This window comes from Tympanuchus pallidicinctus, unplaced genomic scaffold (genome assembly GCF_026119805.1).
Source record: "Tympanuchus pallidicinctus isolate F22 unplaced genomic scaffold, pur_lepc_1.0 scaffold22, whole genome shotgun sequence".
NCBI lineage: Eukaryota > Metazoa > Chordata > Aves > Galliformes > Phasianidae > Tympanuchus > Tympanuchus pallidicinctus.
Window position 1 is genome coordinate 29,366,565 of NW_026294739.1, and position 18,397 is coordinate 29,384,961.

The 18,397-nt window shown below is 36.8% G+C and overlaps 1 protein-coding gene across 3 annotated transcripts in view; it reads left to right on the forward strand.

Annotated features, from left to right (window-relative positions):
• The window catches only part of ADAMTS18 (ADAM metallopeptidase with thrombospondin type 1 motif 18), a 68,510-nt gene extending 50,915 nt beyond the window's left edge, over positions 1–17,595 (forward strand). For all 3 annotated transcript variants that reach the window (XM_052686139.1, XM_052686141.1, XM_052686142.1), the window contains 7 exons: positions 2,871–3,009; positions 4,047–4,173; positions 8,420–8,624; positions 10,811–11,002; positions 11,370–11,582; positions 12,485–12,632; positions 15,674–17,595. In XM_052686139.1, coding sequence (XP_052542099.1) covers positions 2,871–3,009; positions 4,047–4,173; positions 8,420–8,624; positions 10,811–11,002; positions 11,370–11,582; positions 12,485–12,632; positions 15,674–15,789 — 1,140 coding nt within the window. In that variant the 3' untranslated portion in view covers positions 15,790–17,595. The remainder of the gene's footprint in view (positions 1–2,870; positions 3,010–4,046; positions 4,174–8,419; positions 8,625–10,810; positions 11,003–11,369; positions 11,583–12,484; positions 12,633–15,673) is intronic.
• Positions 17,596–18,397: the final 802 nt, after the last annotated feature.

Genomic DNA, 18,397 nt, shown 5'->3' on the forward strand with positions numbered 1-18,397 from the left:
AGATTTTGTTTAAAGTGACTTTAGAAATATTGAAAGGATAAAAACTCTTTTGTTTTAAGGTTTGGCTTAAGCAACCAACGTAGCTGCAATTCTTCCTTTAGTGATGATTTTCTCTACAGGTATTCTTTCACTTTCCTTTGAAGCTCCTGGTGTTAGCCATGGTCAGGGATCCCATGTAACTGCCCATTGAGCCAGTGATCCTGTTTTTTAACTGTTTGTAACAGCTTTCCACAAGCATCATATACTCCATGCTTACATTTACACTACTCAAAACAAGCTGAATTTGTGAATGCCAGTGAGATTAATCTTGACTGATCAAAGAAATCAGAATCTGGGTTATCATGTTGGATGTTAATACATTTATTAAATGGCATGTAGACTCAGAGTGGATAAAAGTTGCAGTCTTACAAGCATCTTTCTGAAAATCGAAATAACATAGCCAGACACTGATCTTCTGCACCAACAAGCTTCTTAGCTTGTCCTCACTGGTGTAACTTATAGCTCAGTGGAAACAGCTTAGCTCTAACGTGCGCCTCAAGAAATTATCAAAGACTTACATGACATGGGAGGGACCCAGGAAATGTTGATGCAATTTGGAGATGCAAATCAAAGCTACCATGTATGCGGGGGCTTAAAGTCTGGGCTCGTGCCCATTTCATAAATGATGTGCATGCAGAGTGAGTTAAAAAAGAAAATATATTTTCTTTCAGCAGATATAGGAAGCACATCCAGGTAAACAGTAATTATTCCTTTACTTGGCTGTTTGCTTAAAATTGACTTTGTAAGTAGTAGTTGCCTATTTCTGCTTCGCAGAGACTAGGTCATGTTTACATCTGGCTAACCTGCTAGACTCTTGCATATATTCCTGTACATTAGTTAGATTATTATGGGAGAAAGAGGAGTTTATCCTGTGTAAATTGATCTGTTTTATTTCAGTGTACTGCAAGCAACTTCAGATCACCTTAAAAGCACAAAGGCTCAATCATAAGAAGGCATACTGACAGCCTCTTTAGCATTTTGACCTGCAAAATGGAGTACTGCACAGGAGACATAGGATAACCACAGTAAAAAAAAAGAAAGAAAAAAGAAAGAAAAAAAAAAAGGGAGTCTCGAAGAATGAGGCAGATGCACAGTTAGTTTTGAAAACTTATTGGTTTAGCTTTGAAATCAAAATTAGCAGCAAAAGGAAAAGGTTCTTTACTCAAGAGAATTCAATTTATCCATTGTTTTAACATTTTATGCCCTAAGCAAAAGCCACAGTCCTTTTTCTTCAGAGTAGATCTGGCAGATTCCAGCCACAGAGTCTGTGGTTTTCAAACTCAAGAAGCTGTAAATTTTATAACTCTGCGCCCTGCGGTCAGAGCTGCTGAGTGTTGTGTCTGAAGTCAGGTGGTTGGTGTGTTAAAGGTAGACATTAAACAGTATTGAGGAACTGGAAATGTTTAAGGAGGTTTTTTTGCCAGCTGTAAATTTGGGAGCAAATGCCAGTTGGCTGAAAAGATGCTGGAATGTATCCAGTTAAGTAGAACTAGCAGTGGAGGTCTTTCCAAATTTGTAGGTCTGATAACTTGGCTGTATGTGCAGACTTCAGTTATTGGATTGTTAAAGGAAGGCTTTATAATGAATGTTTGAAAATACGATAGAAAACTTTTTATATGCTCATTACTTTGACAAAATTGTAACCTTGCAATAGCACTGCATTCCTGATGAAAACTTGGTTGAACATTATGCATTGTATAACATTTTTCAACTGAGTGCCAGGGACTTTAAATTACATGGTTTTGTGCTGCACAATATTTTGTCTCCAGTACTTTTCCAGAGTTTGATTTTTGCCCTTTTAATCTGTAGCTGGGATGATACAGGATATAAGAAACCTGAATGTGATGCAGTTCCTGCTTTGTGTACATATCCTCTTGTGGTTTCAAGGGTGGGAAGGGGCTCTAGTTTTGGCTGCTGGCTAGGAGAGGAAGTTACAGTTTTCAGCTTCCTGTAAAAATTGTATCTACTTCCCAATGCAGAAGAAGGGAGTGTAGCCCAATGACTTAAAATGTGTACAGAGCAGCCTGCATGATGTACAGGAGCTACGCAGATTCTCTCACTCAGCTGGAGGCTGCAAGCTCCTGACATTACTGTGAGGTTGTTCTCTGAATGATAGATACTAACATCTCTTGTTCCAACATGCCAAGGATCATTTGCTCTCTTCCCATTCGTTGTCTTGAAGCACCAGGATAATATTGCTCCACAGCAGTAAAGCTGGTTGCCACATTTTTTTTTCTTTTAATATCTTCTCATCCTCCCCCTTCTGTGTTCTGATTTATGTTATTTAGGATGCATTCGCTTTGTTTCTTACATCTGTTGTGGGGAAGCAGGGAACAGTTTTCGAAGACAAATATTTACAGCCTAACACTTCAGGATATCTGCAAGACATTTTAAGCTTTACTCTTATTTTGGCCACTTAAATACAACAACTTCATAGCAGTTGTTAGTTCAGGCAAGAGCTCGGCATTACTGTGATCTTGAGGTATGAAAAAAATGTCCTCCTCTTTGGACACATGACTTACTAAAAGGACAGACAGACTCTTTCTGCACTGTCCTTGTATGTCCTGCAGGTGTTGGTCCAAAGAACCAGTTTTAGGAATTGTTGTGATGAGTTTCAGTATAACAAAGGAAAATTATAACAAAGGAAAATTATTTCATGGTGTGTATAAATACATTATGTATATATCATGCTTACTTAATCTTCCTTCCAAATCACAGAATCCCTTTTTTTTCTTTTTTCTTTTTTTTTTTTTTTTTTTTAACACCCCGCCAATTGTTTTTTTTTGTTTGTTTGTTTTTCTTAAAACCAAACTCCAACTCCCCATCTGTAGATCCTGCTACAAGGCAAAAATCCTGGGATTGCTTGGGAATACACATTTTCCAAAATGAACGAGAACAAGACATCTGTCAAAAAGCACAGCCACTCCTGGGTGACAGTGCAGTCAGAGTGCTCAGCTACCTGTGGTGGGGGTAGGTAATTTCTTAATATTTGATGCTCTTCATTTTCATTTTTCTTTACACATTCATCTCCAACATTTCAGCTGCCTTTAATTTTGTAAGCATGTGTAACAATACATACCGTGATCACCTGGTCCCTTTTTTTAATCTGACAACTTATAGCACAGATGAAGTACCTTTCCTAGTTCCTCTGTGGTAGAAAGAAAAAATCATGATGGTCTCAATTCATGTCACTTACCATGGCAGTCTTCAGGTCAATCTGCGCACATATCTTGCTGTTGAAGTAACATGGGAATTAAATATGTGCTTTGATGTAGTTGTATCCTGGGAATACAGAAAGATAACAAATAATGAGTAAATTTTATCTACCTGTAGAGAGCAACTGAGGACTAAAATACTATAAAGAACCTTACTGACGGTTGCACACTGATCTCCTCACTGTTTAATTACAAATATTTGAGTTCATCAAACTTAAACTCTGAAATTCTACATAACCTAAGACTTCTTGTTACCATACTCCTCTGGGTATTTGCTTTCCTCAGAACCAGAATGTGTATTTGTTCTTCTTAAATTCTGGATGTTCCACCAATGGAAGTAATTCTAGGATCTAATGAAAGCAGAAAAGTGGCACATAGGAAATTTTGCAGAAAAAAAAGCAAAAAGAGAACTAAAATTAGAGTGGCCTTTAAATTTTAAGTGGGTCATGTAAATAAGATTCTATGATGCAATTGCCCATAATATCAGAGAATTGGACTGGATGACCCAAGTAAATGCCATGTTATGTTCCTGAATTTGAAAAAAAATGTGAAATTCAGAAATATTTTGTTAGTTTGTTGTTAAGACTTCACAGCATGCCAGCAGACTGTTTAAGGAAGTTAGCATAAAAAACTGGTTGCCAAATGAAGTCCTGTTTTATTTAGTTCAAGTCAATGGATTTGTACCAAGGATGCCCCTGGACTGGATCAGATAAAATTCTTTCCTACTTATTTTTCTTTTGAATTTTGAGTAAACATTTATTTTATTACATTTTTTTTCTAATACTTCCATAGGACACATTACAGCAAAAGCAATTTGTTTGGAAGATCATCGTACACGAGTTAATTCCTCTTTTTGTGGTCCACGGATGAAGCCTTTAATTGAAACAAAACTATGCAATACTAATCCTTGCCCAGCACAGTAAGTTCTCTTTATTTTTCTGCCTTTCATTGTGCCTTATGACTGAGTTAGCCAGCAAGGAAATTCTCTGAGATAGGCACATAGAATTGTACAGCCCGCTAGATGAACCCATTTTAATTCTGTAATTTAAAACAGTAATTGTTTAAAAACGTTAGTTGTGTAGGCTTCTGCCCAATGATAATAATAGAGGCAGTATTTCTAATGTTGCTAAGCAAGACCTCCTGAGGATTGCTTGCAGCTCTGTCACCATGCTGGGGTTAGCTATGTGACACTGAGTAAATCTAAGTTACTTAGAAGCCCATTCTGCCACCTTTACTCACCTTGAATCAATAAGACCATTTCCTGAGTAAAGTGCTACTCCCCACGTGGAAGCTTGGCCTTCTGACTCAGATTCCACATATTAGATTAGGCTAAAAGAATCTTGTGAAGTGCAATTAGTGACTTTTGGGCAAAATACTTCATACAGTATTTTGATACCAGTAAGAGGACTATCTTAGCCAAATAAATTGTCAGCAATGCTCCCGCTCCCACAAAAATAAATATAAAGACATTTCTTATGTTAACAACCTTATTTTCTAAGACATAAGGAAGGTGAGATGCAAAGGAAGACAATGACATACAGATAAGCCTTTAGAATCCAGCTGGTATAAATCAACAGAGCTCCTTTAAAAACAAAGGAGTCACACTGATTTATAGTAGCTGTGGTATGAGTCCTTTGGAAAAAAAAAATGTTGTGTGTTCATATAATTAAACACAGTATCATGTGGCTTAGAATTTAAATGGGGAGATTTAAGAGTACACTGACTGTCTGTCTTCTGCTGCTTTTTTCACATTTGGACTCCTGACTTTTCAACTTTAACATTGTATTAATTTTATATTAAAGATCAGAAAAAAACTTTTGACTTCCAGAACAGGAGATTTTCTACAGTGATATGGTGGAAAAAAATAACTGTTGCACAGGAAAATTGTTGAAAACACAGTTCCAGTGCACAAGCAGCAGATAGCAGAAGAAGTGAGGCACGTCAGTCCTCGTGTCATCTGCTGATGCTTGTGCTGATGAATACAATAAGTGTAAAACCAGTCAGTGAAGCCCACCAAATGTGTTATAAAAATAACACATTTAATGGTTTTCCCTATCTGCCCCAGTGCAGACAAGGATGATGGGGCAAGGCAAAAAGACAGATATGCTTTATGGTAGTGTTGTTTTTGCTTCAAAATCCCTAATTTGCAATATGTTCAACATTCTAAAAAATAGTCCGGTAATAGTTTGGAATTTCCTGCAAAATTTAAAGATTACAGCACAGAGCACAGAATCCAAATGGTAAATTATACATTACAACCACAAAAGGATAGAGATAAGATTTAAATAATGGCAGCATGTCACATCAGAGCCCCATGTTCCTGCTTCAGCAATTTCTTTAGATTGCTTTTAGCCACATGAATTTCTGAATATTAATTTTAAGTAATCTTTGTACAATCTGTTTGCATATGACTTATCTCCTGCCAGACTTATTTTTAACCAATGAACTTAGCATCATGTAGGCAGAAATGTAGTGTCTGTGATGCTCCCAGGAGTCTTTTTTCATCAGCTTATGCTCACCTTCATTTTCATGTAGCATTGTTATGCTATAAAACTTTAGCAAAATGATTTTCATCTCTATTTTCTCTCTCTGGACCATACCGAAAATTCTATTTCTGTTGAACTGATATCATGATATGTTTTGAAGATCCACTGGTATAAATATCAGTGAAAATGCTGAATGTCCATTTTGAAATGCAGCACAACATGGTCATGCTAAAATTCCTCTGATATTTTTAGATTACCACAACACAATTAATAACTTGATCCCTAAAAAAGTACAGAAATAAGAACTATAAAAGCCCCGAGCTTCCCAAAACTACGTATGTGGGTAAAAAACAATTCAACTCACTAATTAATTATTTTTAAAACCACATGAGGCAACATTAAAAAAAATTAGTAAATATAATGGAGGAAACAATAGCAAATAAAGAAGAAACAAATATGGTGGGCATAGTAGGCAAGGAAAGCAAGTGACTAACAGATGAGATGTGTGTCTGTTTTGCGACTTGAAAGAGAAGACACCAGACTTGTAAAGGTCAGTGAGGAATAATTACTGCATAGGAACAAAGACTGAGGGAGAACAAAACTGCCATCCCAACAGTAAGAACATAGGCATCAGAACTACACACTGTTGTTGGATTTGAGAACTGGCAAATCTGCTCATAATTACTTACGTTATTTGAGCTAATGAAAGATACTCTTGGATCACAGCCCAGATAATTTTGGAAAACGGCAGTTTACTAGAGGACATTAAAGAAAGTTTATTGTCCTCTCCTCTATGAAGAAGGGAGCTTTCTGGGCAGTTAGTGCAAACTGACTTTTAAAATGATTGCTTTTGATTGCTCTGCCAGTCATGGTTGTCAAAAACATCAAGGGAAAGTAATTAAAAGTTGTAGAATGGATTAAAACTATTAACTTCTGTCCAGATGTTTATATTGCGAAGGTCCACATACTTCTAAATCAGACAAAAAGAAAATGCCTGATGTGTTCTGGAAATACATAACTACTGACTTTTCATATTAATATTTCTTTTCCTTATAGTAGGCCCTTTTATATTTCTCAGTATTTTTGACAGTTACTGAAGTTACTAGGTTGAGTGTTGGGATCGCTTCTGTTCCCAAAGGAATTTTACCAGAGTAGGAGTTTTATATATTTTTAAACGATTAAATATAGTTTTGTTTTCAGGCAGATGTGATCAGAAAGGCAAATGGGATGCTGGTCATCTTTCACACAGTAAGAAAAGAAAAAAAAACCTTTCCTGCCATTAAAACTGTATGTAAGCAGCTATTCTAGTCCTCGCAGGGTGAATGCTGTAGGAAACCATAGAAGGCCAAGCAGCTGGATTTGAGACAAAAAAAGACAACCAAGCTTTTCTATGACATAAATTATTAAAAATCTGTAAAATACTTAAGTTCAGTGCTGCATATTTCAATATGAGATTTCAAGTAATCTTTTAATCATTCATAATTTCCTCTGTTTTCTTCACTCATTTTCCCATCTAGTTGTTCACTATGATCTTACATTGGAAACCTTTGAGGACAGACGCTTGGATGTGTGTCTGAAGAGTTACACAAGGGTTGGGGACCCACTCAGTGCTAGTAATAGCAATACTAAGCAGCTATTGACATTTCAAAAGTGAACTCAGCCTAAGCAATTGGCAGATTCTTCAGTCTTTGTGTAATTTTAGTGACAGTATTCATAACTGAAGCTTGCCTGCGACTGGAGTGTAGATTTGCCCAACAGCTTTTGCTGGTTAAATTCTTACTGTTTTATTTAGATCCCACATCTTCTGTCTGCCAAATTTGTTAGTCTGAGGAGATTTAAATCCTCCAAATGCTATTGACAGGACTGCTGATTTTAGCAAGCCTATTTTTTCTAAATAGAGGCAAGCTAAGGTTTGACATTAATATCACTGAATACTATCGTGTCAACATTTGTTGAGCTGTGACAAATGCACTGGGAGGTTCATGTCTACTTAAGTTGGTTCCATTTTCCCTGCAATGCCAGCTTTCTCCTCATATCTGCTTGAGTGAACTTTCTTCCAGTTTGTGTTTTTTTGAAGGAGAGGTAACAAGGAGAGCAATGTAACAGCAAAGGTCAGGACTGTCCAGTGAGCTAATCTCATCTACTGCCTATCCATCACACTTCTGTTTTGTTCTCTTCTCTGTTAGTCTATTTGGAGGTCTCTTCAGCAGCTGAAGTGACAAAAGTGATCATTCACTCATGTATTTGGGGAATATTTTTCTTTTCCATTTTCAGGGAGGGCTTTTTTTCAATTAAAATACTGACGTGGTTAAAAAGGAATGATGATTTGTTAAATTTTCTAGATACTGCACCAGCCTCAATGGCAGTGCGTCTCTCTGTCCAAATGGAATTCCAGATTCCAGGTTAGATTAATAGGCAAGATAATTCTGGTAGATGTGTGAGTTGTAAAGAATCAATACTAGTTTTTCTAGCTGTATTCCTTATATTTCATCCCACTCAAAATGTTCTCTTCTTTGAAGAAAGATTAAGTAACTAAAGTTTTTCGATTGAAATCAGTACGTCAGTAGAGTAGATTAAGCAGAATCCCTGAATAATTCACATTTCATAGGTGACTCACGTGTGTTGATTTTATAAAATTAATTGGCATCTGTGTTTCTAATATACATTTTCTCCATTAAGCTGGTCAGCAGGTGAATGGAGTGCATGCAGCAAATCTTGTGGAGGAGGGCAACAAAGTCGTCTCATCCAGTGTGTCCAGAAAAAGGCTTTCCAAAGGGAGGAGGTAGTGGCCCATTCCCTGTGTCCTGTTAGCACCCCTACACAAGTGCAGATATGCAATAGTCAAGAATGCCCACCTGAATGGAGCCCTGGACAATGGTCTCAGGTAATCTGGAGAAAAACTTGTGTTTCCTATTGCTGACATAATGAAAATTATGCCAAAAATTCTATGCAGAAAGAAACAGTGCAAACTGTGAAAATTAATATCGTACAAATAGTTCTATTTGAAATGATAACTTGTAAGCTATATTTTAATGAGCCTTTGTAAGTGGTCAGAAAGGAAGGCTTCCAGAAGGGGACATGTGGTGTCCTTTCTGCATACAAACTGCATACAAACAGATGGAAGATTTTTTCTGGTTTCGTAACTTAATGTTCAGTGAATTCTTCAAAGCCATTAACTCCTGTCTGAGGTAAGTTCCTACAGCAGTATTAGCTTTTCTTAGAGATGACTGGCAGCCAAGGAATGAAGAAATATTTGGACTTATTAATGCACACACATTTTTTAATTGTGAATTGATAAAGCTGTGATTTACACATACAATAATTGTTTCTCTACTTTTGCCTTTCTTAGAGTAACTCTAAGTAGAACACTGCAGCAGTTAATCTCCCTGAGGAACCTAAGGCCCCTAGGCAGATTCCTGTGTGTACACACCCTGCTTCACAAACCTATGAAAAGCTTGACATTAAACCAGTCTGAGTTAAAAAGCACACACATGCTTACACAAAAGTCATTTCTGCTCTGTCTGTGACTATTGTTGCTGCTGGCACAAGCTGTGAACGTGAAGATAAATCAAGTATTGGGAAATCTGTAGATGTAAGAGACAGATGACAGTAAACCTATATAAGAAAGAATTGTTTTGATTTTTTCATATTCATTTAGTGAAACCCAAGGTAGATTTAAATTTACTGAAAATTCTATTACTCCTCTTGGTACTTTTATTCCTTAGGTGTTCAAGCACATCTTGACCTAAGCTTTTCAGGTTAAGAAGCTTCTCCATGTGAGTGCCCTGTAATGTACTGGGAGAGACAAGTAGTTTTTTCTTCCAGTGTATGTGAAGGCAACGCTACTATGGCAAAAGACTGTGAAAAACAGATATGACAATTAGATATTTAAAAGGGAAGAACAAAATCTTCAGACACATTCACATTTTCAAACTTTACCAAAAATTTTAAAATAATCAATTATCCCCTTCTTTAGGAGCTGTATGATTCAAGTTAGGTTTTTTAAATTAACCTATAAAATTAAGTTCACAAGTCCTTATCAGACTTATTCAACAAGTTAGCAAAGATTTTAAGTCAGCTGAAAGCTGCTATATCACAGGCTCAGAAGAGTTAAAAGAAAAAAATGCAAACTACCCAGTCTCTCTTTACAAATCAGAGAATCATTTTAAATGAAAGGCTTTTCCATCTGTTTGGGGATAAGATTACAACTAGAGATTTTCAGCAAACAGGTATTTCTGTTCTATTTCAGAGCACTCTGCTTTCATGAAATCTTTAGAAAACATGTATGATTGAATTTGTACACTGATAATGTGGTATTCTGCGTTGGAATGTGCCTGTTAATTATTGTAAGAACACTTAGAAGAGAATGCAACAAGATAGAAAGTCCACATAATTATTTCAGGGCTATTTCCTCATTTCATCAGAAATGGCTCATTAGTGCATTTTGTTGGCTGCTGAGGCAATGAAAGCTATGGAATGTCTTTTCAACTGAACCACAGTTCAAGCAATACATATTTATTCACTAGTGACTTGTCCTAAGCTTCGTTGTAATCTTGGCAATTAACTTCGGTCAAGCATCTTAACCATTTTCTATGTCAGATTCTGTCTTTTTGTGAGATTCTTGTGAAGAAGTTATGTACAGATTCCCTAGGTAGTTCTCTCTGTCTCTTTCTTGTCCCTCTGGGCCAACATGAGGACAAGATAACAAATAGCTGAGAACATCTTGCTGTGAGAGATTTTCAGATGGGAGGTTAGAAGTAGCTTTCAACTGTGCTGTCTAGAGAAAAAACATTTTTGCTCACAAATCCAACTATCCTCATCAACGGAAAAAAAGATATTACTTGTCCTACATGAGGGCTGTTAAGAGTTTATAATTTACAAAAAGAAAGCACTCAGAAAAACACTGTAAGACTGACACATAGATATTACTGTTATGGAATTTCAAGCTTACTTGAATTATAATAGCAGCTACAGAGCACATTAACAATGGTTCCTGTGTTCTGCTGTAAAATACAAATAATGTCAATGTCCATTTCTTCTAGCTCAAATTAACATTTCTTTCCATCACAGTGTTCCAAGACTTGTGGGAGAGGTGTTAAGAAGCGGGATGTCTACTGCACAAGTACTAGTTCTCCCAAGCTTAAAATCTTGCCTGAAAGTATGTGCAGCCAAGACCATAAACCTGAATCCCAGCAGACCTGTGTGCTAGGACGCTGCCCCAAAAATGACCGGCTCCAGTGGGTGATTGCTTCCTGGAGTGAGGTAAAGTAAAGTAGGGCTCACTGCCTTCCTTTTGGCATTTTGACAATGTTGACTTGGGGACACATACACAAACAGCATAGGAAAAAAAGAAAAGCTAAGCTGACATTTGAAAATCAGGAGCTGTGGGCAAGCCGCTATAAAAACACAGTTCTTTACATTCAGATGTAGTTAGATGTACTCTGATGTCTTTGTTTTTTTGGACTTCCGGTGACTTAGCTTCATATTTCTGTTTACACATGTGGACTTTGGGTTCTTTGGGGTTTTGTAATGCTTTTGTAGTTTCATGTAATTTAGGTTATCTTGAGCGTAGCCCAGTCTCCTCTGAATGTGTTTCTATAGATTTAAAAGGTGTGCTTTGCTTTTGCAGTGCTCAGCCTCCTGTGGCCCAGGTGTACGCAAGCGAGAACTAAAATGTGGTGAGAAAAGCATCCATGGGAAATTAATTACCTTTCCTCAGAGAAGATGTAGAAACATCAAGAAACCAAACATAGACCTGGAAGAAGCTTGTAACAGTGGACCTTGTCCATCCCAAACTTTGTATAACATGGTGTCTGGCTGGTATTCCTCACCCTGGCAGCAGGTAGGAATGGGAAGCTTTCTCGTCCCTCCTATGTAGTTTGGTTCAGTTAACTTCTTTGTCGTAAGATTCAAGAAGGTTGCCCTAAAATGTTATTTGTGCTTCAGAGCCACTTGATTCCACTATTGTTTCCCAACACTTCCTTTTCAGTGTTCTAACTGCACTGTGATTGAACTATTACATAGCAATATGCACAATGTATTTCAGGATCTGCAGAGATTGCCTGGAATTCCCTAAATACTATGATTAATTTGAGGATCAGTCTGTATTTGTTTCTACATTCTTGCAAATAAGCTTCTGTATTTCTGGAACTTATCTACTTTATGAGTCACATATCAATGAGCCACACACTCATTTAATAACATTTACATGAAGCAGTGTATGCCTGACAATTGTAATCAGATGAAAATGATCATATTTATCTTAAAGACAACTTTTCACGAAACACATACAAGTAAAAGGCTTATTCACTCTAAAATACTTCATAGATCTTCCTGCAAATGCATAGTGTTTTTCCCCAGACACTGCCATAATTATGTTTCCAGGGGGAGCTTTATCTTTGCTCCGACAGCAGGATTGGGCCCAGAGGCTTAGAGTTCAAAAGAAGTCAGTGCAGCCAATCAGGAATGGGTTTTCTGTAATATTCAGTTTGTCTACATGCCTAAGTAAGGAACCAAATTTTCAGTTGAGTCCTTAAATAACCATACTTTCGAAAGGACTCAAGAATGCAGAACAGATGCACACACCTTTGAAAATCTGGTCCTGATAGGAATCAAAAAGCATCGACACATCTGATCCTGACCTCTCTCTGAAAGTCTCATCTAAAGCACTTCAGAATGTTTTCCTTTGGCTTTCATGGGCTCTGATAGATTCTCTATAATTAATTTTTTTGTTGTTGTCTACAGTGTACAGTAACATGTGGTGGGGGAGTGCAAACCCGGAGCGTGCAGTGCCTACGCCAAGGGAGACCAGCCTCTGGGTGCCTGCCCCATCAGAAACCAGCAATCCTGAGAGCCTGCAATACTAACTTTTGCCCAGCCCCTTCAAAAAGAGGTAAAACTCATCTCTACGTTCTGCAGCAGCTTATATTGATGTACATAGATATACTCTATGTCCAGCAAAAATTACCTTTTCGTTACACCCACTTAAAATTTAAATTTGACACGCTCCTCCACAAATTTTCCCATATTTGCAGCTTTCCAGTTACTTTCAACACTGTAGTATCTCTCTTCCCAGAGTTAACTCCCTTAAAGCAGACTTGAGTATAACTGAGATTTTAAGAATAGAGATATGTTTTAAGAATAGAGATATATATACATATTTAAAAGTTAGCACAGTGTGGTTCTGAGCTGCAGCTTCAATTTCTGCTTTTCTGAATGTCCTATGCTGGAACACTTTTATGATTAAAAATAGTGGCTTTAGAATTAAACAGTAAGAATTTGCAATTTATTTTTAGTCTTTTAAATTCCACCCACGCTTCAGATTGCAACAACCTCCAGGGTGTTCAAAAATGCTTTTGCTAGACTGTAGTTTTGCTTCTTCTCCTGATCAGTACGGCCCAATAGGTCAGGGAAAATGAAATTCAGCTTTCTTCTAACTTGTATGACTGCTATATCCCTCTTTCTATCTTCAATGTGTTTTGAGTTCTGGAGTAGCAAGAATCTTTGTGTCACTGATGGAATGGGAATTCTCTCAGAATCATGAAAGAAAGAGAGAGATGCATTTATCCCATCCAGAGTATTTGCTCAAAAGCTGGCTATTGCTTGTGATGCCTTAAGTGATGGAAAAAAAAAATTAATGGAGGTCCAGGTTTGTCCAGTGTAATAACAGTTACCTAGACATGTTAAAGCACTTCAAACGTTAATTTTCAATATATATTAATTTTCATATATTTCATATACTGTACATTAAGTGTCTTGTTACCATTTTAAAACAAGATGCTGAAAGTAACGTCTGGATTGCAAGAGAAATGAAGTAGAGTTGGGAGCAACGGTCAACCTCTGGCCCTGCACCTTGTAATTTGACATTAGACAACAACCCCTCATCTGTACTGATTCCTGATATTCAGTGCAGAACACCCTGAAGTGGTGTCTGAAGAGTTAGACCCACTGTAGTAAGTCAAGACACGCAGAGTATCAGACCTGAATCCAAACTCAGATATACTGACAAAATATACCTAAAGCAGATACATGAGCAGTTTTCCCATTTTTCTAATTAAATATTCTTAACAATTCAAATGCTAATTAACATTCCTAAGAAGTTCTGCTGTACTTCAGAATTTCTGTATTACATTCTCTTCTGTCATGATACAGCAAGCACTCTTCTTTCACCCCAGTCTCCCTCTGCTATATTTCATGTCTGAAGTAATGTCTGTTACTAATTTTGGCATTGGCCTGTTTCTTTCTTGCCTCACATCTGCAGGAACTCTTTCACCTTTATTATAACTGGGTCGTCAGGCTCTAGAGATCAATTATCTCCTCACTGCTCTCTAACTTTCTGTCTAAACCAGCAAAAAGAGAAGGAACCAGCTGTGCTGGAATCACATCGAAGCAAATCAGTCTCCATTATCAGCCATGCAGCTCCAGCTCAGTGATCACAGTCAAGAAATTAATGTTTCAGGGAGAGTTTACACACTTTCCTAGACAAGCTGGGTCACTTCCATCTGTTAGATGCAGTTACGGTCACCATAACTCCTAACAAATCCAACTGCTTGAAATGAATCAAAATTAAAACAACATGTAAATACTTGAGTAAATAGAAATAAGGAGCTGACAGCCTGGTCTGCATCCACTGAAGCTAGTGGGAGTCTTTGTGTTTATTCCAACAGTCTTTGGATTAGGTCCCAAGAATAAAGTTTTTGGCCACACCTCTGTAATGTTAGCATTGTGCTCTGGTCTTCAAAAGGGGATAAAGATTTATTAACATCAGCTCCTCACTGCATATAAAGTTAAAACAACAACAACAACAAACCACAACAAAAACAGTCATCTGTAATTTTTGAAAATTTACCCTTGCATGCTGGGTGATCGTCCCGACTCGGAACAGCTTTCCTTACCTGGAGCTGTGCAGCTTTTCATCTGTTGACTGCTTTGGAAAGTGGCACTGGCGAACAGACAGTTCTGTGTGGTGGGCAGTAGCTGAAGCAAAGTGAAAGCTGGTGCTAAACTACCAGATCCATCCCTCCTGACACTCAATTAAGGCATATGCAGTATGACACTGAGCTTCCTAGTTCCTATAAAACACCTTGTTCAAGGACAGTCTTTTCTTTACTTAGGATTAGCATTTACAGATGGGATTGTGTTTTTAAAAGCTGAGCAGTATTTTTCATTTTTCTATTCATTCAAATAAATCTGAGGATGATAAAGGTACAAAAGCATCACTATTACCATCATAAAAAAGAAAGTTAAAAAAGTGAAGTAGTGAACTAATCAAAAGAAATTCATACACAGAGATCAAGATAATTCCCAAAACCACATGATTGATCTGAGAGTGCAGACAACGTTGGCTAGATTTTCTTCAGTGCCTCCTTTTGAAGTCCCTTTATAGATCATGTAAACAAATTCTGTTCTCTGTTCATAGGAGATTTCAGTTTAGCTACAAATTTTGCTCAATCTCACTGAAATGTGTTGCTGCTCTCACAGACATTGTTGATTTGTTTACAAAGCATCCATATGAATCACCACTCTGCTCTTCTAAAGAAAACTAAAGAATCCACTCTAGTAAGGAGTAACTATGAAATGCTTTTAAAGCTACTGGGCCATGTGCATAAATGAGCTGCACATAAGTTGGTGAAATGAAATCATGATGATACATTTTTTCTAACTTATTTTTGTAATTAGAAGCTGGGCTTTTCAGAACAAGACATTGTCATCTCGTCTCTATTCCCACTAGTTAAGTTTTCACCACTATGGCATAGTCAAAGTCCTGAAAGCCTGATCCGTGGCACCTAACTGAAGTGTTTAAGTTAGAAGTGTGATTCCTTGCATTCCCTAAAAAGCTAAATGCAGAAAATTAAGTCACTTTGCAAGGTGCTGGTGGAACTACTGTCTGATTTGTAGAAATGCTAAAACGTTGCTTGGATTTCTCTCTCTCAGATGATCCTTCTTGCGTGGATTTCTTCAGCTGGTGTCATCTGGTACCCCAGCACGGTGTCTGTAACCACAAATTCTATGGCAAGCAATGTTGTAAATCATGCACAAAGAAGAACTGATAGCAGCATGTTATCTGAACCCTTCACTGGCAAAATTTTCTTCTTCAATTTATGTTGAAATTAACTTTGCTTTGAGCCAAGACATGGTGCCATGTAAACCACTGATGGAAGAGACATTTTTTTTAAGGGAATGTCTGAGGTACAGTAATTGTTGGATATATATTGAAAAATGAATGTTGTTTTTTTTTTATTATTATTTGCTGACCTCACTAAAGTACAGGGTACTATGGATCACTTGAACACTCAGACTCAAGGGGCAGTTCTTTCCTTACAAGTGTCACTTTGCACTGTCACGTTATGAGGAAGAAAATCAGGCAAGGATGCCTTTTGTGGCTAATTTAGCAGAATGCAAAGCAAAAGAGATTGGGATCTCAAGGAATAAGGTTACAGCATGGCAGCATGACAGATCACAGAATCAGAAGTGTTTCCTTTTTTTATCTTTTATGATAATATCATCCCAGGGCAAGGAAGCTGTTTACTGCCATTTTCACAGAAAGACTTTCAAATGACTGTTTGGAGAACCCAGTGTCACATGTGTGACCATGAGAAGTAAATAGTGCACTACAAAGATATATGGTGCTTCTCTATTGTACTTGCTGCTGGAAAAGCAAGTTTTGCATCATGCTTATGTTTTTGTTCTGAAGAATTCATTTTCTGCTTTGTCTAGAAACTCAGAGGTGGTTAACTAGTAACTTGAAATGTATTCCTAGAAATATTCAGTGTTAGAATATTTGGACTTTTAACATTGCTGTGTTACAAGTAAAATAGAATTTCATATTTCAACTAACTCAAGGAACTCAGATTTATTGAGCTCAATGCTATGTTTTCAACTTTCTAAGCTCATAAGATATGTAAATTTAAAATTTAAGCTTGATATATTAAAGTAGATTTTTTTCAGAAGCTAGGTTGTTTAAATGCCAAGATACTGAAGAATGTCTTCCTTTTAATCTCAAATCTCTGCAAATTTTGTTTCATTAGTTGCCCAAATGAAAGAACAGAAATACTATAGTCCATTAATTCATGCCAAACTTCTCTAAATAGTTATATTTTCATACAGGTGACAAGAAAAAATTGCAAATACTAAGCAGACTATTTTCTCTGACCAAATAAAAATCATTTCTATTTTTATACACTCTCTTAATACTTACATTTAATTCAGCATCCACCGGCAAACAAAACAAATGTAAACAATATTTGTCATCATTCCATACCAAGATGTTATGTGACACTGTACATCAAATGGTACAGCTTAAAAAGTTTCTGAATTTAAAAAAATTCAACCCAACATATTTGCCAAACCCGTTCTGAGACAGAGCTGTGTTCTACTGTAATTTTCTGGGGAGTGGCTATAAGGGACATATTTATCTAATTCCACCCAATCCCACAACTTCTTTTGATGAATGTAGCTGCATTTTACTGTTTTTTTTAAAGTATCAATTCAGCATAAGATTAGCCAGCTCAGCACTAATGCCAGACAGTGGTCACTTAAAATTATCAGTTCCTTTTGCAACAATTTAAATTAAAAACATGTATTCTATGATACTGTAAGAAATGATGATTGGAAACATATCTCAATCTACACTGCTCTGTCTTGATATTCGACATTGTATAATTATGAATTCTTTTCTAGGAAAACAACAAGGTTTTTTTCTGTTTTGTTTTTATAATTGTGTCCTTTTTATTATTTGATGTAAAAAAATTAATTTATTAATGCATAGCTTTTCCTTTATATTTCTTTGCTCACTTCCTTAAGTGAAAACTGAGAAAAGAAAATGGCAGTGTCACAAAATATGACTTATGATATAAAAAAAAAAAAAAGCAAAAAATATAAGTGTATTATTTAATTATTTTATAAGCTTTGTAATAAAGTACTTTAACTGTTTCATTATATTTGGAATTGTAAAATTCATGAATAAAATATGGAGGTTATAAATAAATATCAAGTAATATAAGTGGTGTATGCATTTGTTTGTGTTTATGCTGATCATGCCTTAATATCTTTAAAACATTTTCTTCTATTCTTCTACCACATAATTGCCTAATGCTGGTGGCTCTGAACTCACTCCAGTTCTGAGGAGGCACAGCAACTAAAGCAGCCCCCAGAAGAGTGGGCTCCTTAGGGCAGTGGAAATTTAGTTACGTATGAATTCTCTGCCTAACCCTGCCCTTGCCATTCAGGTTTTGTATGGGTTAATATTGGTAAGGAGCTCTCAAAACAGTGCATTTGAGTGTTAACAAGCCACTATGATGAATGGTGGGGAGGTCATTCCTTTCAGGGACTCAAAGTCAGGCGTATGTTCCAAGGTCATGTGAAACTTGTCCACTTTTGAAGTTTCCTTTATACTGGTAAGTGTGGAATGTATGACTGACTATTCAACAAAGTGAGTATATTGTAGCTGCCTTTCGAGAGTAGATGGTAGTTCTCATTTGAATGGCTACCTTGAAACAGTTGTTCTGGGCTCTGCCCCTTTCTGGCACAGGAAGGTAAAATGGACATAACTTCTTAGTTTTTTATCCATAATAACACAAGCTAAAATGCACAAAAATACAGATGCATCCCTATATGCAACACAGAACAGATCCATCCATTCGCCCTTCACCCACTAAA